The sequence below is a fragment of the Danio rerio genome, chromosome 19 (assembly GCF_049306965.1).
Source record: "Danio rerio strain Tuebingen ecotype United States chromosome 19, GRCz12tu, whole genome shotgun sequence".
In the NCBI taxonomy this organism is placed as follows: domain Eukaryota; kingdom Metazoa; phylum Chordata; class Actinopteri; order Cypriniformes; family Danionidae; genus Danio; species Danio rerio.
Genome location: NC_133194.1, coordinates 44,732,779 through 44,757,105, shown reverse-complemented (window position 1 = coordinate 44,757,105; position 24,327 = coordinate 44,732,779). Strand labels below are relative to the sequence as shown.

At 37.9% G+C, this 24,327-nt stretch overlaps 1 protein-coding gene across 40 annotated transcripts in view; it reads left to right on the top strand.

Annotated features, from left to right (window-relative positions):
• trioa (trio Rho guanine nucleotide exchange factor a) overlaps positions 1–24,327 on the top strand; it is a 784,286-nt gene that overhangs the window by 86,813 nt on the left and 673,146 nt on the right. For 21 of the 40 annotated variants that reach the window (XR_012394601.1, XR_012394600.1, XR_012394594.1 and 18 more), the window contains 4 exons: positions 11,751–12,293; positions 14,983–15,105; positions 17,082–17,273; positions 21,433–21,564. Coding sequence is in view for 14 of the 40 variants with exons in the window: in XM_073930886.1 (XP_073786987.1) it covers positions 11,751–12,293; positions 14,983–15,105; positions 17,082–17,273; positions 21,433–21,564 (990 nt within the window). In the remaining 26 variants the exon portion in view is untranslated. Of the gene's footprint in view, positions 1–11,750; positions 12,294–14,982; positions 15,106–17,081; positions 17,274–21,432; positions 21,628–24,327 lie in introns of all 40 variants that reach the window. The other 19 variants (XR_012394606.1, XR_012394598.1, XR_012394588.1 and 16 more) reach the window with 1 other exon arrangement.

Sequence of the window (24,327 nt, the reverse complement as noted above, 5' to 3'; positions counted from 1 at the left end):
TTATGCATGGTCAAAATAACAAATATCAACGTTATTTAACCAAATATTGACTTTCATATCCAAATTTTGATACCGTCAAACCTCCTCCCTATTTTACCTCGGTATCCGGTATTACCGGTATCTGGCATAATAAAAAGAATTATGACGTAAGGCTCAGATAAACTGTTGGCTTGTGCCTAAACCATTCAGAAACTGAATACTGTATATGCGACCTTAGGTTTGCGGTTCCTGTTTGTCTTGTTTGTATTAGAGATCTGCGCAGGACGCACTCTCTCATTTACACACGTGCACACACACACACACACACACACACACACACAGAGACAGCGACTTACAGCACGACGCTCTCCCTCTCTCATTCACACACACGCAAACACACACACAAATACAAATAGAGAGAGCCCCAAGCGACACACAGAAATACGCTCTCTCTCATTCACACACACACACACACACACACACACACACACAAACAGCATCCACGTGAATGCATGCGTGCTCGCTCGCTTGGGAGCGATATTGTTAGACCGCGCGCCCGCTACTTTTCAAATTACACCAGAGTTACTGACAGCTCCCACACTTTATTCGAAAATTTATTCCCGCACCACAAGAAATCTGGTCGGCAGTGGGAATGCAGGCCTCTAGTTCATATTTACCACGTCTCCCCTCTCGTTCGGTCGAAACCAGAGATACTGCCAATGCCAAACTGCAGGTCACTTGGTGCGCGACTTGCCATCTCACCTATCTCTCTCCCTCTCTCTCTCTCTCTCTCTCTCTCTCTCTCTCTCTCTCTCTCTCTCTCTCTCTCTCTCTCTCTCTCTCTCCCTCCCTCCCCTCCACACTGTCCCGCAATCACGCATGCGTATTTGTAGGCATTAAATAAATAATATTTATTATTTAATACTTGTCTCCAATTTAAATGCATGTTTTTTTGACTGTATAAACGGTATTAAAACTGACTCCGTTGCAATATTTAGATCAGCGGTAGACCATATTACCGTATTATCGCCCAAGCCTAATGTGCTGTGTATCTTTTTTTTGTTTGTTTTGACCAATGGACTGTATGCACAGCTAGTGTTTTCAGCCAATGATAAACCTCCAGTGAAAGCTTAATGTGACTTTTTCAGGTTTCTTTCACAGCATGGATGTTGTAATGTAATTACAATACATTTACTTAAATAGACTTAAACATTCATTTAGTTGTTCATGTGTAAAATGAGATGAAATACAGTGTAACCGTTAGTATCAGTAGGCGAGCACAGAAACTCCATTAAAAGTTCTGGGGTAAAATAAACCGTCATATTTTAAAGACATGGCAAGGGGAAATTGAATTTAACGCAGTGCTTCTTTTCCGGTATGAGTTTCATTTTATTTAGTATATCTATCACGCAGTGACGATCACAGATTTGCAAAGAAATCAGACCTTAAACAGAGCAATTTTATAACGCAAAGACAGTTCATTGAAAGCGCTGAGGCTAGCTGGCTGAAATTAAAAGTCAGATGCATATACCCCATTGTCATTTTATGCAAAAATTAAAACATTTATTCTTGTTTTTTTATTTTATTTGGAAGAAATTTCATTATAAATTTGACTAAATAAAACAAAAATGGTTTTACTCAAACATCGAAACTGCATTTGAGAATCACAAGAACTTTATAGCAATCTCTCAAATTTATTTATAGCTGCAAATACAAATAAATAGCCATTTAATATTTTGGTATCTGTATCAAGTTGCTCATTACAGTATAGTACATATAGTACGCCCCCCTATATGTTTACATCATTAGCTGAGATGGAAATTATAGTATTAATTGAATGGATTTATTGACAGAGCTACAGTTTGCTTAGTCAACTGTATATAAATGCGTATTTTAGTTTAGCTTCTCCCTCATATATACCATATCTTGATCTTTTATTTTTGTACACCATTACACGTTTTGTAAAACAGCAGATTATTCCTCTGAAATGTCCAGTAAAATGGCCTCGCCGCTGCATTTTCTTTTTCATCTTAATAATTAATCATCTGCGGGTTTGTCTGTGACATGCGATCTGTGTTGGTGTGAGCGAGTGAAGAGTGGCTCGAGTGGGAGTGTGTGGGTGTTGATGTTCTGTGTCTCGTGTGTGTGTGTGTGTGTGTGTGGGTCGACAGGATGAATGTAAATGTGGATGCAGCAGAAATGCTTTTCTGGCATGTTTTTCTGCAGTTGTTTTATACTGAAGCGGCTCGATTGCAAGGTGTTGGTGCAACTTTGTTTTCGGTCGCAGATCTGTCAGAGTGGAAAGCTTGTGTTTGTTTTTATAGGAGGAAAACCTTTTGTGTGTGTGTGTGTGTGTGTGTGTGTGTGTGTGCGTGCGTGTGTGTGTGTGCGTGTGTGTGCGTGTGTGTGCGTGCGTGCGTGCGCGTGCGTGTGTGTGTGTGTGTGTGTGTGTGTACGCTTGTGTTCGGTTTAACGACACATGTGGAACAAAAAGTGATGGCTCATGTCACAGCAGCAGAAACTTCCAGTGTGATCAAATTGAACGATGTTTTCGATTATATTATAATTAGTACCTGAGTTCTCTATGAATAAATCATGATTACACTGGTATCTGATGAAGACAGATAGGAAGCTGGCAACATCGTTATTGTCAATAAAGAAAATAAATCTTGTTCTGCTCTGAGCTTCACGTCACGTCCTTGGACGTAGAAATCGTTGGTTTCCGTGGCAACCCTGCATAACACCTAGAAGATCAATGTGCGGTGCTGTGAAGTGAATGACAGTGAATTATTCACTACATCAAGTCTGCTCTATACCAAATAGTGAAGGAAGAATAAGGGCAACAGGTAACGGTGCTTGTAGCAGAATATCAATATACTGTATATAGGTGTTCAAACAGCTAGCTTTAATGAAGAGAGCTGACGTCGCTTATCAGGTAGTTTTTATATGATGCCACAACAGATAGTGATTTGTTGTTGATAAACAATGCTACTGTACTTAAATAAAGAATAGTTTTATCTGCAATAGTCACGTCACTGGATGTTCAATGTTGAGTTGGAATTAAAGTTTATCATGTTCAGAACACATGATTTGTGGAGTCGCTGTGGATTTTGATGAATATTGTTATATTGTAGATGAATTATATGATTGTTTACACAATGAAGACTATACTGTGTTATTTTACATTTGACTATTTTATCTTTGCACTTGAATACTGTTTGACTCCCCTGAAAGCTATGAAGCTCTGTTTATTGATTTTTTTCTCTCCTTTGGTCTGTCGTATTTATCTATGCTTGTAATATATACATATTAGATGGACAATCTTTACATTTTATTATTCAATTACTGTACCAGAGTACAGAGTACTGTAAGACTCCTCAGAAAGCCTTAAAACACTTTTTAATCATTTGGATCTTTTGCCTGATTGTATTTATCTGCATATACAGTGCATCCAGAAAGTATTCATAGGGCTTCACTTTTTTCCACATTTTTTTATGTTACAACCTTATTCCAAATTGAATTAAATTTATTTATTTCCTCACAATTCTAGTCACGATACCCCATAATGAAAATGTGGAAAAAGAGTTTTTGAAAATGTACACAAGTGACCTTTGCTCAATACTTGAGGCAGCAATTACAGCCTCTAGTCTTTTTGAATATGATGCCACAAGCTTGGCACTCCTGTCTTTGGGAATTTTTGCCCATTGCTCTTTTTCCCTCTATCCTGACTAGTCTTCCAGTTCCTGCTGCTGAAAAACATCCCCACAGCATGATGCTGCCACCACCACGCTTCACTGTAGGGATGGTATTAGCCTGGTGATGAGCAGTGCCTGGTTTTCTCCAAACATAACACCTGGCATTCACTCCAAAGAGTTTAATTTTAATCGCATCAGACCAGAAAACTTAGTTTCTTATGGTTTCTTATGGTCTGAGAGTCCTTCACCAAATTCCAGGTGTGAAGTGGCTTCTGTCTGGCCACTCTACCATACAGGCCTGATTGGTGGATTGCTGCATAGATGGTTGTCCTTCTGTAGGGTTCTCCTCTCTCCGCAGAAGAACGCTGGAGCTCAGACGGTGACCATCGAGTTATTGATCACCTCCCTGACCAAGGCCCTTAGTCACTCCCGATCACTCGGCTTTGATAGCCGGTCAGCTCTGGGAAGAGTTCAGGTGGTTTCAGACATCTTCCACTAACAGATGATGGAGGCCGTGGTGCTCATTGGAACTTTCAGAGCAGCAGAATTTTTTTCTGTAAGCTTCCCCAGCCTTGTGCCTCGAGACAATCCTGTCTCGGAGGTCTACAGACAATTCCTTTGTCTTCATGCTTGGTTTGTGCTTTGACATGCACTGTCAACCCTGGGCCCTTATATAAACAGAGGTATGCCTTTTCAATTTATGTCCAATCAAATGAATTTACCGCAGGTGAACTCCTATTAAGCTGCTAACTAAACCTCTCAAGAATGATCAGTGGACACAGAATGTACCTGAGCTCAATTCTGAGCTTCACGGCAAATGCTGTGAATACTTCTGTAAATGTGATTTATTTTTTTAATTTATTTATTTATTTATTTTTTAAGAAGTATTTTTTTTTTTTAATAAGTTAATTTAATCCACTTTGAAATAAGGCTGTAACAAAGAAATGTGGAAAAAGTGAAGCGCTATGAATATTTTTCGGATGCAATGCATATCTATAATCCCTCCCACTTTAAGGCTAATTTTTAGAACTGCAATGATTAAGGAAGCAGAGTTTTTGAGAATAGCCATTTTACCACATCTTTATCCAACAGCTCAGAATGCTAATATGCAAGTGCTTTAGTCCACTTTTGTCCTTCGTCTTTATTTGACCACTTTTTTTATTCCCATCCAAATACGATGATAACTGTACATGGCTTGCAGTGGGAGGATCAGAAGCTCTTCTCCCTGCCATCTGCTGGTCCATATAAAGTCCACACAAGTGTTGAGCTGAACACATGATGAGATGTTTGTGGTGGGCAGGGTCAAGGAATCTGTCATAGGAACGGCTGCGAGCTCTCATCTCGCCCACTGCTCATGACATGCCACATTTCTCACAATTACCAAACAACAAAGTATGAGCAGAAGGCAGAAAATAAAGCAAATGCGCTTCATACCTGGGATGATTCTCATTGTGACTAATGGACTAATGGGGAGCGTGTTGATGCGGACGTGTGTCTGTGAAAGACTGGAGCTGATCAATAGGACGTTTACCTGGAATTCACAACAGAGTCGCACACCTACGCTCTTACGGCTTTGAGAAAACACACTCACACACACACTTTTGTTCTCCTTTTCCTGTCGTCCATTTATTCAGCTGTTGAAAGAATAGGGGTTTATAGTGCACTGAGGTAGAGCAGACCAATAAAATATGAGCATCAAATACATTATTGGAAAAATTGATGGGTTTTTTTGTGAGTTGCTGTGCTCACATGAGCGTTATAAGTGGATAAATAGAAACAGATTAACAGAAAATGTAAATAACAGAATCATTAAAAGATAACTCGATGTACAGTGCATCTGGAAAGTATTCATAGCGCTTCACTTTTTTCCACACATTTTTTTGTTACAGCCTTATTCCAAAATAGATTAAATGAATTTATTTTTTCAAAATTCTACACACAATACCCCGTAATAGCTCCTTTCACAGTGATACCGTTAAATATTCAGAAAATTTACGGAACGACTTTACCGGTGAATTCAAAAAAGTGTTGTTCACACAGGCGAGGATATTACGGAATATTTCCGGAAAAGACCGTTCACACATCTATTCCAAAATACCGGCAAATTCTGAGATCATTAACCAGAAATGAGCTCTAAACGGCTGGGCTTGTATTTGTAAACATTTGACTACATTACAAACTCTGTGGATGGATCAGTATTGTGAACAACTTCGATAAAAGCATACAGAGAAACACTTTCACATGTCGAGATGTACATGATATGTGTGTGTGCTGGCGCTCACCAGCTGTTCACGGGCACACACGACATGTCAAGCAACTGGAAGCAGAGCTTGAAGTTAAACAATCAACGGCTTATCATAAGCATCTTATCGATAATTATTTACACAGTTGGCATTAAGAAGGAGCATAGAAACGTTATCTGACTAACATCTAGCAGCTAAATGTGTCTGGAAAAACATTCAAAGGCTTTTATGTTCATAAACCGTGCGGATGTGAATGCATCTGACTGTTCTGATTGGATAAAGTAGTCGTCTCACGTCAGCATGTTCTAGACGTGACGTGCTATTTCCGGCAATCTTCCTTCTGCGTTCACACAGCGCAGCATTCCGGCAAATTACCGGTAATGTTAAAACTTCTCCTTCCGAAAATAGCCAGAACTAATTTACCGGTATTTTCAAAAAAGGCCTGTTCACATATACAGACCTTTCCGGAAAATTGCCGGTAAAAATTTTAAATAAAAAACCTGAAAAATGACATGTACAGTATTCACAGCCTTTGCTCAATACTTTGTTGATGCATCTTTGGCAGTGATTACCACCTCAAGTCTTTTTGAATATGATGCCACACTTTTGGCACCCCTGTGTTTGGGATTTTTTGCCCATTCCTCTTTGCAGAACCTCTCAAGCTCTTTCAGGTTGGTTGCAAAGCAGCAGTGTGCAGCCATTTTCAGATCTCTTGAGTGATGTTTAATAGGTTGTAGGTCTGGGCTCTGGCTGGGCCACTCCAGGACATTCACCGAGTTGTTGTAAAGCCACTCCATTAATATTTTGGCGGTGTGCTTTGGGTCATTGTCCTTCTAGAAGATGAACCGTCGCCGCAGTCTGAGGTCAAGAGCACTGTGAAGCAGGCTTTCATTCAGGATGTCTCTGTACATTGCTGCATTCATCTTTTCCTCTATCCTGACTAGTCTTCCAGTTCCTGCTGCTGAAAAACATCCCCACAGCATGATGCTGCCACCACCATGCTTCACTGTAGGGATGGTATTAGCCTGGTGATGAGCAATGCCTGGTTTTCTCCAAACGTAATGCCTGTCATTCACTGCAAAGAGTTCAATTTTAGTCGCATCAGACCAGAGAATTTATTTTCTTATGGTCTGAGAGTCCTTCAGATGCCTTTTGGCAAATCCCAGGCAAATTTCATCTAGCAACTTTACCATACAGACCTGATTGGTGGATTGCTGCACAGATGGTTTTCCTTCTGTAAGGTTCTCCTCTCTCCACAGAAGAACGCTGGAGCTCAGACAGAGTGACCATTGGGTTATTGATCACCTCCCTGACTAAGGCCCTTCTCCCCTGATAACTTAGCTTAGATGGCAGGCCAGCTCTAGGAAGAGTCCTGGTGGTTCCAAACATCTTTCATTTATGTATGATCTAGGCTGCTGTGCTCGTTGGAATTTTTCAGAGCAGCAGAAATGTTTCTGTAACCTTCCCCAGCCTCTTTAGCCTCTTGGAGGTCTAAAAACAATTCCTTCATGCTTGGTTTGTTTGGGTATTGTGTGTAGAATTTTGAGGAAATAAATGAATTTAATTCATTTTGTAATAAGGCTCTAACACAAAAAATATGGAAAAGGGGAAGCGCTATGAATACTTTCCAGATGCACTGTAAACATTTTGCTCGATTTTGGGAAAAATCATAATTACAATTATTTTGTTCATAATTGTAATCACGATTATTTCAAACGATTAGTAGTTGTAGTCAAAATTATTAGCGCTCCTGAGAATCTTTTTAAAATAAAAATTTCCTAAATTATGTTTAACAGAGCAAGGAATTTTAACAGTATTTCCTCTAATATTTTTTCTTCTGGAGAAAGGCTGATTTGTTTTGTTTTTGCTAGAATAAAAGCAGACTTAAATATTTTTAAACCTCTTTTAAGGTCAATATTATTAGCCCCTTAAGCCAATATATATTTTTGATTGTCTGCAGAAGAAACTACTGTTATACAATGAACTGCCTAATTACCCTAATTAAGCCTTTGAAACACTTTTAAGAGCAACAAGTAAGGAGAACTGGAAAGGGGGCGGTAAATAATGGAATAATCGTTTATCTCGATTTATGATTTTTCATAATCGTTAGAAGCCAAATTCGAAATCAAAATCGGATTTTCGATTAATTGCACAGCCCTACTAACAATGATAGCAGAAGTCAATGATTTATTTGAATTATTTAGCCTGACATGTTTACTGCTTTCTTAAAATAAAATGTATTGTGTTCAATGGGGAAAAAAAGTTGTTGTGATAACTGCTTTAAAATATGTCTGGGTAAAAAAAATAAAAAATAAAGTGATACTGTGAAACCAAGCTTATCATACCATCAGAATCTAATACCGACCCCCATCACTCACAGTTAGCCCATGTGCTGTACATTCTGACTCATTTCACCAGCAGGGGTTACATTAAAAAAGCAGAAAACCCACACAGGGATCTTGTTTGCTTTCATAAGTTGAATTATAAGGTCATTCAAACTACATTCTAATAGGCTTCATTACACAATCAATTAAAGACGGCACGGTGGCTCATTGGTTAGCACTCTCGCCTCACAGCAAGAAGGTCTCTGGTTCAAGTCCCGACTAAGTCATTTGACACATTTGTGTGGACTTTGCATGTTCTCCCCATGTTGTTGTGGGTTTTCTCCGGGTGCTCCGGTTTCCCCCTCAGTCCAAAGATATGCGCTGTAGGCGAATTGAATTAATTAAATTGGCCATAGTGTATGAGTGTGTCTATGGGTGTTTCCCCATACTATGTTGCAGCTGGAAGGGGATCCGCTGTGTAAAACGTATGCCGGAATAGTTGGTGGTTCATTCCGCTGTGGAAACTAAGCCGCAGGAATATGAATGGATGAATGAATGAGCACAATCAGTTACTTCGGATTTTCAACATACACAATAATGTCAGCTGGTGTAGTTTTACAACAAAAATTCCGATAGTATCACCACACACCACACAACCTAGTGGATTAGTTTAAAAACTTCACAAATACACATTCACATGCATTTATACACAGATTTACATATCACCCAAGGCTCTTTTCTACCTCACGTGGTTGAGATTTTTAGTTCTAGTGTGGTTGGTGTTACTGCAGTGGTGGTGAATTCGGCCTTTCTGACGCCGTCGGGCTTCACGCTGGGAGTCTGCCTGTCTCTAGGTAGTTGGACCTCAGGCGGTCCCCGAGTGCCTGTATGAAATTAGATTTATGCCCCTGGTTAAAAATAGATGTCCCGCCTTGCTGGTCATTAACAGAGCCTGCATCAATTCACACAGGATTTAGGACATCGCCAAGTCATATTATGCATTTCTGCAACTGTGCGTATGGATTAATCTTCATTAGGACTGCACGATGTTGAAAAAACTGACAGTGCGATATTTTGTATTTCTGCGGTTATTGTGATATGAACAAAGAAATCCATCAAGTGACCAGAATAGCTCTATTTGGGAAGTAATCGATGATTGGGGTGCTTTTGTTGGAAAGTGCATCTGCATGAAATATAATACTCGCATAACTTGCAAGCTTGGATAATTCAGTCAGAACAAAGAATTAAATGCTTGTTTTTTTTTCTTTTCTGGAGATTCAGGTACATGAATTGAATAATCAAATGTAAAAGTGCTCCGCATAGGCTTTATCTATGAAAATTAGATACTATTAATATTTGTAAAAAGCCTGTTTTTTAGCTGAATGCTTCATAGTTTGTGTGAAATCAAAATGTACGTTTATGTTGCTGGCCGAGTTGTTGTTTTTTAGGTTAACAATTATTCACAAGTGGTGTTAGTGAGGCCAGCAGGGGGCTCAACCTGCGGTCTGTGTGGGTCCTAATGCCCCAGTATAGTGACGGGGACTCTATACTGCTCAGTGAGTGCCATCTTTCGGATGAGACGTTTAACCGAGGTCCCGACTCTCTGTGGTTGTTAAAAATCCCAAGATGTACTTCGAAAAAGAGTAGGGGTTTAACCCCGGCATCCTGGCCAAATCTGCCCACTGGCCTCTGTCCATCATGGCCTCCTAACCCTCCCCATATAATAACTTGCTTCGTCACTCTGTCTCCTCTTCGCCAATCAGTTGGTGTGCGGTCTGCCGCAAAATGGCTGCCGTCGTGTCATCCAGGTAGATGCTGCACACTGTTGGTGGATGAGGAGATTTTCCCCCATTGTGTAAAGTGCTTTGAGTGCCCAGAAAAGCACTATATAAATTTAAGGAATTATTATTATTATTATTATTATTAATTCGCTGATAATGTTTTGTTAATCTTCAATCAAAGTCTTGAGTCTGCGATTGGAGTGGCCGTCTTTCTCGGTTCACATTGAATTATGCCTCACTTACTGTTAGTTGACTTTGAGGAAATGATGTAAAAAAAAACAAAAAAAAACAAGCCCGCCTTTTACTCATTATTCTGTTTCAGTTGAAAGTAGTGTTGTCAAAAGTATCGATTTCAGTACTAATCTGTACTGACATTTTAAAAACATCCATTTCCCGCTAACATTTGAGCGCTGTTGAGCACATTCTTAAACAGTGCTGATTGGCCTTTGTGTTCACATGCTCAACAAAAATGACTGTGATTGGATGGTCACCATTCTTCACCACTGTTCACCAAGTCCAAACACAGATATTTGGACACTAAAGGGTCATCAGTGTATCGCTTGTATGTCTATTAGGAGTGTGAACCTACACTGGTCTCACGGTTCGGTTCTGTTACGATTATCATGCTGTCGATTCAGTCGATTCTATATCTCTCGGTGCATCACGGCACATTGACGATGCTTTCCATAAACAATTTGATATTTTATTTAGCAACACAATAATTCTTATATTAAAACTTATAATTTATAGATATATTTATGTATTATTTGTATTAGAATTGTGTCCTTTAATACAAGCAGTCAGATATATAATAATAATAATTCCTTACATTTATATAGCGCTTTTCTAGACACTCAAAGTGCTTTACACATTGGGGGAATCTCCTCATCCACCTGGATGACGCGACGGCAGCCATTTTGCACCAGATCACACACCACACACCAGCTGATTGGTGGAGAGTAGACTGAGTGATGAAGCCAATTATGATATGGGGATGGTGAGGAGGCCGTGATGGACAGAGGCCAGTGGGCAGATTTGGCCAGGATGCCAGGGTTCCACATCGTGGAATTTTTAATGACCACAGAGAGTCAGCACCTCGGTTTAACATCTCATCCGAAAGACGGCGCTCACTGAGCAGTATAGAGTCCCCTTCACTATACTGGGGCGTTAGGACCCACACAGACCACAGGTTGAGCGCCCCCTGCTGGCCTCACTAACACCACTTCCGGCAGCAACCAAGCTTTCCCATGTGGTCTCCCATCCAAGTACTGACCGGTCGCAGCCCTGCAAGACTTGAGTTGACTTGATGCACAAACTGAGATTACAAAAACTTTACATAAAAACTGTACATGTATTTGTGCAAAAGCAATGCAGTGCCTATAGAAAATCATCGTATCCTGTGAATATATACTCGCAATACACCCTGCTTCCAAAAGACCTTCTGGATAAAGTTTGAAAATGTACAGGTTAGAAGAAGACTACAAAAACATTTCAAAGGCTGGAAAATGTGATTTGATTTCAGGCTGTATGACAAATAAAGTAATTAATTCAAAGGGGTGTTATGATTGTTGTGCAGAAAAGAGATGAAGTAAATGTATATTATCATATTAAGTAGCACAGAGTCTGTGCCAAAAGTCACTAATGTACATATAGGGGGATAAGTGTGTTGCTGTTGGTGGTTTGTACAACCAACTCACCTGTGTTCACCTGTATCATGTCTTCTTTCAGACCACAATGGTTTCTTTGGAGGGCTTATCGAAGGTGGTGGACCCATCCCAGTTGACGGCTGACTTTGAGGGCAGCCTGGACTACAACCATGAAGAGTGGATTGAAATCCGCGTGGCCTTCGAAGACTTTACAGGCAATGCTCGGCACCTGCTCGCCCGGCTAGAAGAGATGCATGAAACGGTGACGCGTAAAGACTTACCGCAGGACTTAGATGGAGCCCGACGGATGATAGAGGAGCACGCGGCTTTGAAGAAGAGGGTGATAAAGGCTCCGGTGGAGGAGGTGGACAATGAGGGCCAAAGGCTCCTGCAAAGGATCCAGAGCAGTGAGAGCTACGCCAACCGAACTGTGCCTGTGCCGCCTGGTCAGAGGGAAGGGCAGGGGCAGCCCAACGCCGACACCCAGGGCCTGGTGCCCCGTATTACAGCTCTGCTGGAGAAACTGCACAGCACCAGGCAGAACCTGCACCAGTCCTGGCACATCCGCAAGCTGCAGCTGGACCAGTGCTTCCAGCTCAGGCTGTTCGAGCAGGACGCTGAGAAGGTAAGAACCATACCCTGCTAAAATATCCAGCTCAAACCAGCCTAGGCTGGTTGGCTGGTTTTAGCTGGTTGACCAGCCTGGTTTTAGAGGGGTTTTGGCCATTTCCAGGCTGGTTTCCAGCCATTTCCAGCCTAGTCTTAGCTGGTCAGGCTGGAAAATGACCAGCCAAATCCAGCTAAAACCAGCTTGACCAGCCTGGTTTAAGCTGGACATAGCTGGTTTTGGCTGGACTCCCAGCTTGGCTTGGCTGGTCAAGCTGTTTTTAGCTGGTCATCTTCCAGGCTGGAAATGGATGGAAACCAGCCTGGAAGTGGCCAAAACACCTCTAAAACCAGGCTGGTTGACCAGCTAAAACCAGCCAACCAGCCTAGGCTAGTTTAAGCTGGATTTTTCAGCTGGGTAATTAATGCATATAGCAGAGATTCCCAAACTAGAGCCCGCAGGACAACGTTGGCCCATGGTAACCTTTGATTAGTTAATTTATTTCACAACAAGGGACATTAATCAGCGTTCTCCAAGAATGTAAATGTACCCAAATTAGCCCAAAGACTAGTTTTTATTAGTGGTCCCTTTGCTGTATGTTAAAGGCCATATCAGTAAAAACACACATTCAAATTAAAAACAATACTCATGTGAACGACAAAAAACACCCACAACAACTTTGAAAAGCCTAGTGTTCACATTATTGATTATTAAGAAGCCATTTCTTTAAATTATACTTAAATTACTTAAAAGATACACGTTCTCTATCAGATTGTGGTATCAAATTCCTTTAATTTGGCCCACTGTCCCATCTGTATTAACAACTTATCTATACAATCCCAACTTAACATTTTGTTTGTTTTATTGTTGAGCTAAAAAAAAAGCTAACTGAAATTAAATGTTGTGAATGAATAAAATTTTAATTTATGTAAATACTCTCACTTGACGGATAGAGCACAATGCGCAAGATATTGGCAACTTGACTTGACTCCTTTATATGTGTTTTAACATTACAGACTCAGACTCAGCTTTATTATCCCGTTAGGGAAACTAAAATTGCAACAAGGTATCATAACACAGGCAAAGTTCCATGTACACATTAATAAAATATTACCACACAACATCCATACATCAGTATATAGAAACATTCCCCTCCCCCTGGACTCATTTAAGGACCTAATGGCCACCATTATAAAAGAATTTCTGGTTCTATTTGTCCTGCAAATAGGAACCCTAAAACGGCGTCCTGATGGCAACAGCTGAAATACAGAGTACAGTGGGTGATCCGGGGTGCATAGGATACCCTGAGCTCTCCTTAGAACATAGTTATGGTAGATCACCATTAGACCAGTCTGATTAAAACCAATGATCTTGCCTGCCACCTTCACCAGGCTGCTCAAGCTGTTCTTGCTTGACACACTCAGATTACTGTACCAAGCTACAATGCAAAAAGATAAAACAGATTCGATAAATTGTTTATAAAACAGCGTCATCATAGAGGTACAGACCTGAAATGATCTAAGTTTCCTCAGAAAAAACAGTCTTTGTTGGACTTTATTATAGACAGCCTGAGTGTTAGGTTGAAATGTCAACATATTATCAATAACAACCCCTAGATATTTATGCGTGTCAACAATTTCAATGTCCAAGCCTTTAATATTAGTTATGTTCGGGGTTGGAGAAGCCTTCCTGTAATCTATCACCATATCTTTTGTTTTACTTGCATTCAACTGGAGAGAAAATCTATTACATAATATTAATAATAACAAAGAACAAAGAAATAAAATAAGTCCTCTGTAACATCGTAACATCTCAGCACTCTAAATAGGCCTAGGTACACACACTTATAAAGGATTTATAAAGCATGAATATTCCTCACTTTAGATTAGGTCACAAATCTGCATGAAGTTGAGTTAATAAAGCATTTATTAACATACTAGTTAACTATTAGTATATGCTTGAATAATAAGACATATAAACGTTGATTCCGATAGTTTATTAATCATTTACGAACTCATTCTGAATGATCCTAAAAACCATCAACTACTCTCAAATACAACTGGTTTGTAAATAATGCGATACTTTGTTTAGTAATGAAAAATAAATCATTAACAAAGTATGAAAGTACAATTATTAAGCACAATATATAGGTGCTTTTACGTCAAGAATAGAGCATTTGTAGCTGCAGTTATAAACTGCTTACTAACGTTTATTAATGTAGAGTTAATGCTTAACAGATGAGTTCACTATTTGCTAATGCTTAATGAATTATTTATATTGTGTAGTTATTATAAAGTGTTACCGGGTTTTCTGTTTGTCTAGCACAATTTTTACCTTGATGCTTGTTTTCAAACTAATCCCTTATCAAAACCTTCTAGTTAACATTTCCAATCAAACCCCATGGTCTTATCCACACACATATATTGACAGAAACCCTCACTAATTCATCTCTGTGTTTCTCATGGTGGGAGGAAGATTTGCATGTTGCTAGGAGACCAGCAGCTATTCTTTGCTCCTGAGAAAAACGGGTCATTTTTATGCTTTTCTATTTTTATCCGTTTCAGCTTTATGAACACAACCGTGCACGTGCTGCTCATACATGCACCCAGAGGGATATACCTTACATTTACTAGCATACGCACACACATATATGCACTGAACCTGCTTCCAGCCTAATGACGTGTGTGTATGTGTGCTATCTCTGCAGATGTTTGATTGGATCATGCACAATAAAGGGCTGTTTCTGGCTGGATACACTGAGATCGGCAACAACCACCCTCACGCCATGGAGCTGCAGACCCAGCACAATCACTTCGCCATGAACTGCATGGTGAGAAGATTTTTCTGATGGAATAATATTGTCTCCTGTAAACACTCAAAATGTCACTGCGTCATTGCCTACGTTCTGTATCTCGAATGTTTACACAGGGTGAAGCCATTTATTTTTGTGCTATTTAAAGGGACAATTCACTCAATTATTAAACCAGGTTTTATTTTCTCCAGTAGAAAATCAGAGAAGATTTGTCGCTGAAATTGGGATCCTTTGTGATGAAGTTCAAATCAATGGCTACAGGCATTTTAAGAGTTCAAAATAAACACATAAAATAATATGTTTGGCTCATGGAGATGCACTGAGGTCTTATTAAAGGGTCACGAAACACCAGAACACTTTTTTGAGATGTTGACAGTCATATATATGTTCCACGCATACCTGTCAACCCTCTTGTTTTTCCCAGGATTCTTTCGTATTTTACAGTCATATCCTGCTATCATCCCGTAAAGGTATTTTCCAGTATTTCTCACGTAATTTCAATCTTTCTATGAATGGGCATATTTGCAACCCATACCAACGAACCACTAGTGGATGCCCCTTGCTCTTAAATGCGAGTCTGTTTTGTAATTTCGTTTTATTTAGGCATGAAATCACTTTGTAATAAATATAAAAATTACGCGATTCCCTTCCTTTTCATTACAGGTGCCGTCGCCCCTCCTATACAATCCTCTAAACAATCATATAGCAGTGCGTGACTGTCAGCTAACGCCTTCCATAGTAATAAATACACGTTGTTTCCCAAACAGATTTTTCAGCATTGACCCATGGCACAGAGTATTTAGCTGTTCATGAAGGGTCGTATGTGTTTGTTTCCATGGTCCACGGGTTTTGTTGCATGTTTTTCCCAGCAATGCTGTCAGGGCCGATACAACAAAGCTGTTTGTGTGCAGCAAGCGTTTTTGTCGGGAGAGCAGTAAGAGTATGGCGGTGAATGGAGGACGCTGTCTTTTATCAGGAGTTCGTTCACATTTAGACACATCACCGTGCTGCTGTGTTCGCCTAAATCCTCCAGATTACCAGCAGGGCTAATGGTTAAAATAGACAGGGCAAGAGACCTGCTGCACTGAGTCTCACTCCTGGTGGTTCGGCAGTATGGGTTGCGTATAGGGAGGCTCGGCTGTTCAAAGAAAAACTGAAAATATGGGAGAAATACGGGAAAAAACCTTTACGGGATGATAGCGGGATAGAACAGTAAAATATGGGAGAATCCCGGGAAAAACGGGAGGGTTGACAGGTATGGTTGGCCACGCCCACTCCTGCCTCTGATCATGGAGCTCCATGCCCTTTATGATGCTTTTTTTTCAATTCTGAGGTAGACTTGAACAGAAAGTGGGGGTGTCATGACCCTTTAAAACTATTATGTTAAGAAATGTGTCTAAAAAATCTAAAATCTTCTCTTCTTTCAACAGAAATTGAGAGAAAAATATACAGCGTGTCTAATAATTTTGACTTCAGCTGTATATATTTAACAGTTGGCTTGCATAAGCTTTGTAATGGTTTGCACTTGTCAGTGTTAGAGCTGGTGACTCATCATAGAATCAGACAATGATCCTGTTAAGTGCTTCCTGTTTGGGCTACTGTTCTCCAGCTGTGGGCCTGTTAGGGGCCTCCTTTAAAAAGCCCCATTACTGTAGAAAGAGGTATTGATCACTTCCTGTTGAAAGAGGCAGAAGGAGCATGTCGGCATATTGAGCTGCGGTAAATCTTCTGATGTTGATGTAAACATGTAACGGTGCCGTTATTGGCATTAGGAGGTTTTTTATGATGCGGTTGACTTAATCTTGATATATTTTACAAATCACTCACAGAAACGTACAGTAAATGCTGTGATATTGTAAAGTATATTTAATGTTTTTAAATCTATTTAAAAGGAAAAGTATTCTTTTGAGGAAAAGCTGATTTTTAGCATCATTTGTCCAGTCATTCAGCATTGTGTGTGATAGTCATTTCTTTTATCCTGTTGTTTCCCACAGAATGTTTACGTGAACATAAACCGCATCATGTCTGTGGGGAACCGGCTGCTGGAGGCCGGTCATTACGCGTCGCAGCAGATCAAGCAGATCTCAGGTCAGCTGGAGCAGGAGTGGAAAGCTTTCGCCGCTGCGCTGGACGAGAGGAGTGCTCTGCTGGAGATGTCTGCTACCTTCCACCAGAAATGCGACCAGGTCAGAGAAAAACACTGCAGTGTGGTGTCAGAATGAGAACGCTGTGGAGAGAGCAGTGGGTGTGGGCCAGAGACCAAACCGGGGTTTTTAGGCATCAAAACAGCACTAAAATACTGCTTTAAATGGAATTTTCCTATATTTTATGACATTTTTTCCAATATTTTTAGGTTGAATGGGTTCCATGTAATATTTTTTTGTTTTATGATTTAATTTTATAATGCTTATTAATATTTCTATTATTATTATTATTATTATTATTATTTACTTAGATTTAAAGTAGATAATCTACAAAATGTCATTCAGTGTAATATGGCAAAAATCTTGTTAGACTTATTTGGAAAAAGACACATTTAATGTAAATATATTCAATATGAATTTTATTAATTTTATTTTATTTTAATTAATTTATTTTATAATAAATGAAACCTACATCAATTTATATAATTAATTATTATTATTATTTTCTGTTTTAAAATGTAAACTTAATATGCTTTATGCTTTAAACCACTTGGTTGTCATATTTGGAAAAATACACATTTGAAAACTTATTAAAAGAGTATATTTTGTGTGTGTGTGTGTGTGTGTGTGTGTGTGTGTGTGTGTGTGTGTGTGTGTGTGTGTGTGTGTGTGTGTGTGTGTGTGTGTGTGTGTGTGTGTGTTTTCTATTAAATAAATAAACATATTTATTTAATAACTTATTTAAAAAAAATGTTATTTAATTATTTTTTATTTAATTAATTTGACTAATTATATAATTTTTATTTATTATTTTATTTTATTTTACTAAATGTTTAATTCATATGCTTTATACCTCTATAAACCACAGGGTTTAACTTACTCAATATGATAAAATCTCATATATCAAGATAAATTAACATTATTTTACTAATATTTAGGAACCTTTCCTGCAAAGTTATTTAAAATATTAAAGTAGACACTTTATTTGCATTTAATATTTTCTTTGTGTATAAAATCACTTTTGTCAGTTTAATTTTATGCAGACAAAATAATGGAGCACATGTTAATAGTCCAACTTGATCCCAAATACTAATTCATTGTTATTTTTAACATTAATGCTTAATATGCTTTATACTTCAGACCCCCAAGTTTAATCTATTTGTTATTAATTCTAATATTATAGAGTATAATAGTATTTTGTGATGACGTTCACTTATTCCTTTATATAATTTAATAATTTAATTTCATGCATGGGCCAAAATGTGAATAAATAGTACAATAGTTGCTGAAAATAACACTTTAATTAGCATGCACTTAATACACAGATATTGATTATTATACACAAAGAATAAGTTTAAGTAACTTTTTAAAGTTTTTTTAATTTAAGCATCAAATTTGAGTCATTTCAACTGAGAAAATCTTACTTTCCCTAATCAGATATTCCTCTCACACATGCAGTGTTGCCGTAGACAGGATATATCAACAGTGATCTCCACTGCAGAGATTTTTCATTCCTTTGAGCATCAGCACATCTGCCAGTCTGGAGGCGGTCTGGTTTGGCCTGTCCTCATGCATGAGATTCTGTTTGAGTTCTTCTGCTCTTCTTTGAGGAAGACTGGGATCAGATGAAAAATCATTTGATTGCAATTGACATTCAGAGCACAACATATGAAGCTCATCTCTCATCATGTCCTGCATTAGTTGTAATCCGCTTCTTCTTGATGCCAGAGCTCTGTATAGACTGGAAAACATAAACAAATATGCTTATTATACATATCGATGTGGATTATTTAAATGATGTTAATTAAAGGATATTTTGCCCTGTTGTGTTTTGGCTGGTTTAGACCTGTCATGGCTTTTTTTTATGAATTAGTCGTTGAATTATTCACTCGACTGATTTGCTGTGGATATTTGGTTTTGTTTGGAACTATTTGAGTTGGCAGTTCAGATTTAGTTTTTTAGTGATTTTAAAGATTATATTCCTTGTGCAAAAATAGCTTGTGTAATGTAAAAAAAATAGCTTGTTGTTTGACGAAACAATTGTCTCTTTATCTGATAGCTATAATTTGAATGTTACGCAAACTGCCAGTAGATGGCGACAAGTACTGTGTTAAAGAATGATTCATTTGAATCATTGACTCTATTATAGTTTAAAATACAAAATCATTTCATAAATGTAACACTGCAGTGTTGCTCTGAAGTGTTCAGCTCTGACTTTGTAACATTTAATTAATTAAATATGACGCTAAAACCATCAGTAGGTGATGACAGGTCACTGTATCAGGCCCGGATTGGCTAATCGGGAGGACCGGGAGAATTCCCGGTGGGCCGGTCCGTTTTTTTGGCCGCGAGGACCGGTGTCAATAGCTCCAGAATCTGTTGCTCTCAGCAGTCACACTTTTTAAATTAATGTATTTATTTACTTGACCACAGTCTTCATATTCAATATTGTACCGCAGCTCTGCTCTTTTTATCTATTTTCTCGCAGCCTCATGATGAAGATGCAGCCTGCAAATGAATGATTTCATAACTGTTGTGGTCAAGTGGTTAGCATGTTAGGTTTCGACGCCAGCGACCCGGGTTTGATCCTCGGCTGAGTAATTTTTTATTTTTATTTTTATTGTTAAGACATATAATACTGTTAGGGTTGTTGAACATTTGAAGTTTTAAAGCAGCTGTTTTCTCAAAAAAAGACGTGATCGTGTCATTAGAAACTGAATTGGAAATGACCTTATTTCAGTTCACGTCGTGAACTGAGGTGGGCCGGTCTGAGGCTTGAAACTCCAGGGCTGAAAAGGAGTCCCACTCCGGCCCTGCACTGTATGATTGAGTGATTAATTAAATCATTCATGCAAATGATTCATTCATTACAGCCGGTTCATTTAGAAAAAGAACAAATAACTTTATGAATAGCTTATTGAATCATTGACTCAACTGATTTGTTCAAAAACTGATTCATTCAGAAACCAAACACAGCAGTGTTATTCTGAGATCTCTGATTTTGTTTGGATCTTTGAGTTGGCAGTTTAGTTTTTAAATTTTTAGTTATTTTAGAGTATATTCCTTGTGCAAAAATGGTTGATGAAAAAAAATCTGTTTTGGTAGATTTATTAAAATTTTTATTTTTAAATTTTTTTTAAAATGTCCTACAAACTGCCAGTAGGTGGTGACAAGTTCTTGTCTTAAACGGTGATGAATTTGAATCATTGACTCGATTACTTAAAATAAATGTAGTTTAGAAATGAAACGCTTCAGTAAAATGTACAAGTGTTCTGGCTTTTTGTAAGATTTGATAACTAATATGACAGTCAGTAGATGGTGACAGGCCACTGTCTGAATGAGTGATTCATTGAATCATTCATTCAAAACAGCAGGTTCATTTAGAAATGTATCAAGTGACTTTATGAATAGGTCACTGAATCACTGACTCAACTGATGTGTTCAAAAAACTGATTCATTCAGGAACCAAACACAGCAGTTTTGCTTTGAGGTCTCTGGTTTTGGCAGTTCAGTTATTGATTTTAATTTTTTTTTAATTTTAAAGATTATATTCCGTGTGCAAAAATGGTTTGTGTAATATTGACAAAATATTATGTTTTTTTAGATTGCTATGATTTAAATGTCACACAAACTACCAGTAGGTGGCGACAAGTTCTTTTATTAAAGAGTGATTCATTTGAATCATTGACTTGAATAGTGTAAATAAGTGATTCATTTAATCATTCGTAAAAACGATTCATTTAAAACAGCAGGTTCATTAAGAAACGGACCAAATGACTATGAGTAGGTTATTAAATCACTGACTCAACTGATTTGTTTAAAACCTTTTTAAAAATAGATTTTAATCAAATCATTTGAATAATTTTTAGTCAAGTACTGTCCTAATAAGTGATTCATTGAATGATTCATTTAAATCAGAACAATTGATTTATTGAATCATTCACTCATTCAGTTTGTTCAAATACAGATTCCTTCAGGAGTGAAATACTGCTATGTTGCTCTGAGGTGTGTAACTGTTTGGTTAAAGTTAAGTTGACAGCAGTTTATGAATTTTATGAATTTATTTATTTAAATGAGCAACTCTATAATATGAGCTCACCCAGTGTTCAAACAACAATTATGGTGTTATCATAACCAATAAATAGTGCACAGCATCATTATTCATCTGTAAATGATTATGTGTGTGTGTTTCTTTCTGCAGTACATGAGTAATGTGGACTCGTGGTGTAAAGCGTGTGGAGAAGTGGATCTGCCCTCAGAGCTGCAGGAACTGGAGGACGCTATACACCATCACCAGGGCCTGTATGAACACATCACCGCTGCCTACTCGGAGGTACAGAGCCGCGCTGCTCCAAATCACTACTCTGAAAGAGCCTTTAAGAGAACACATCTTGAAGTAAAGTATACCAGCACATTATTGCAATTACAGGCATGTCTGACTCTGAATCGGCAATTGTAGATAATTATATTTATTATCAAATACTCTGTGCTATGACGATACAACTTCATTTAGCCTAATAGGTTTGTGCCATCATTTACTTATCACTTTTTGTCAGGTGAGCCGAGGTAGTAATCCCCTTATTGTACAAAAGTCATATAATACATGAATAATGTTTTAGTGTTATAATATTCATAATTATACAATTAATCTGTTTTAATACCAATAGAGTTCTCTAGTTCAATTTTCTTTTATTTTAGTTTAGCGTTAATCATTTATTGTAGATAGACAGCAGGAAGTTTTTGTTTTTATCTGGGCAGTTTTATATTCTGCTAATATCCAAAAAAATATTATAATATTACTTTAAATAAATGTACTTCTGGTGGTTCATTCTGCTGTGGCGACCCCTGAATACTAAAGGGACTCGCACTAAAAGAAAATTAATAAATGTTCATCTCTGGACTATTCACTTCTGATTGTTTCTGCAATGTAAAAGCTTACATGATCAATTAGTCATGACAAAAGTAATACTGATTAATGTTAGTCGGATAACATTTCTTGTGTAAAAAATTATCGATAAAATGCTTATGATAAACCACTGTTTGTTTACCTTTAAGCTCTGCTTCAGTTGCTTGACACGTGTGCACGTGAAACAGCCAGTGAGTTCCAGCACATACACATATGTACCATCAACAAAAGCCTGACCCCTTCAATGTTTACAAATACAAGCACAGCCGTTTAGAGGACATTTCTGGTTAATGTCAGAATTAACAGGTATTTTGAAATTGTTTTGTAAACGGTCTTTTCTGGAAAAATTCCGGAATGTCCTTGCCTGTGTGAACAGAGTTTCTTTTAATTTACCGGTAAAGTCATTCCAATAATTTTCCGGATATTTACCGGCACCACTGTGTGAACGGGGCTGTAGTGGCACACCTTTCGTGCACATCCTTTTGTACCACCTTTTGCAGCTTCTATTCCAACAACCAGTATTTGAAAAAACGCGAGTAAGATTGAATCTTCTTTTAACCCTTAAAGACCTAGAGGTATTTTGTTGGCACCTAATTAATTAATTAATTAAAAAAAAATATTAAAAAAAAATTAAAAAAATTTAAAAAGCAGTTTTATTGTTATTTTAGCAGTCAGCCTCAAGTGTCATATATTATTTTAAACAGGAGAACCTGAAGCTTCAATCTGTATCATTTAAAGGTCTAGTCTAAAAGATTTTTTGGTCCAAAAACATATGAACACAGAAAATATTCCAGAATTTTAGTTTTTTTAAAAAGGCCGTTTTCTAGTTATTACAAACAAAACCTCATGAAGTTTTTTTTTTTCTTTAGAAATACACACTATGATGTTTTATACTTCCAAAATAATTTTGTCTACATCCACCTTTCCCTGAGCAAGTTATAGCAATTTATGTCAATGTTATTCTAAGGCGTCTTTCAGTGAGGAAAAAACAAGTGCATTTATTTACTGACAATGTATTTGCAAAAAAGTTCTGGGAATGAACTAAACAAAAAAAATGTTACAAAATAACAGAACACTGAAACAAGTTTGACTTTTTCCAAATAATATATTTTCAGTTCCCATAAACAACATCACTTACAATGAACAAATGAAGAGTAAGAAATAAGAAATAATGCGTCAAAGTCCAAATAAACATGGTGCAAATCCTCAGTAAAAAATTAAATATAAATATTAACTATACTATAAACTAAACTAAATTCAATGTGGACCATCCTTAGGTTTTATGTGCTAGCATAGATATGGTGTTGACCCTGCTGCTTCTCAACTTTTGTGTTGCAGACAAACAGCCGCACCGTCATATGCGTCCTTTGAAAACAGCAAGACCAGCACTTCGTCTTTGCTGTGTCACTGTTTTGTCATGTTTTTGTGCTGTTGTGCACGCAAAAGTACTTAGTATGAGTATTATTTCATGCAAAACTTTTTTTTTTTTAGTTTTATTTAGCCGTGCGTAAATGTGCAGCCTATTTCTCATTCCGGATTGTTCAAATAGCTGCTTGCTGGTCCACTAAGCAAAACCTATGCTTATTGGTTCAGAGAGAGCGAGTTTGAACCAATCTGGGCATGGAGAAGGGACAATGCGTCAATGCATCATGTCTGGTTTGTCCGGAGACACAAGCTACGAGCGTTCCTTTGTCAAATCAGCGTTGTCAAAATGTTATGACATAACCACACTGTTTCCGGAGCCTCCGAAGGTCCGTGAATGTAATGTTTTACAGCGATATAAAGCTGAGACTCTCTTCTTTATGCCAATCTTTGAATTGTATGGCCGATCAAAAGTTATTAAACAATTAAGAACAATACCTATTTTTAGCCGCGGGTGTCTGTTTCGGTCTTTAAGGGTTAAAAAGGGTTGACTGAAGAAATGCAAACAAAAATACAGTTATAATAGACTCAAACAGGGTCGGTCAAAAAAACTATGTTGCTTCCAACATCCATAAGTGCAATCTGACTTAAACGTATAAACTAATGACCTTATGACGTATTATTGTCGGAAGCCAAAATACCAAAGTGAAGGTTTTTAAATTGTATCAATTATTAAATTATGCAATTTAAATAATACAATCACAACGCATTCTTATTATATTTAAATATCAATTTTAATCATGTTTTAACCTTTTTAACTAAATTATT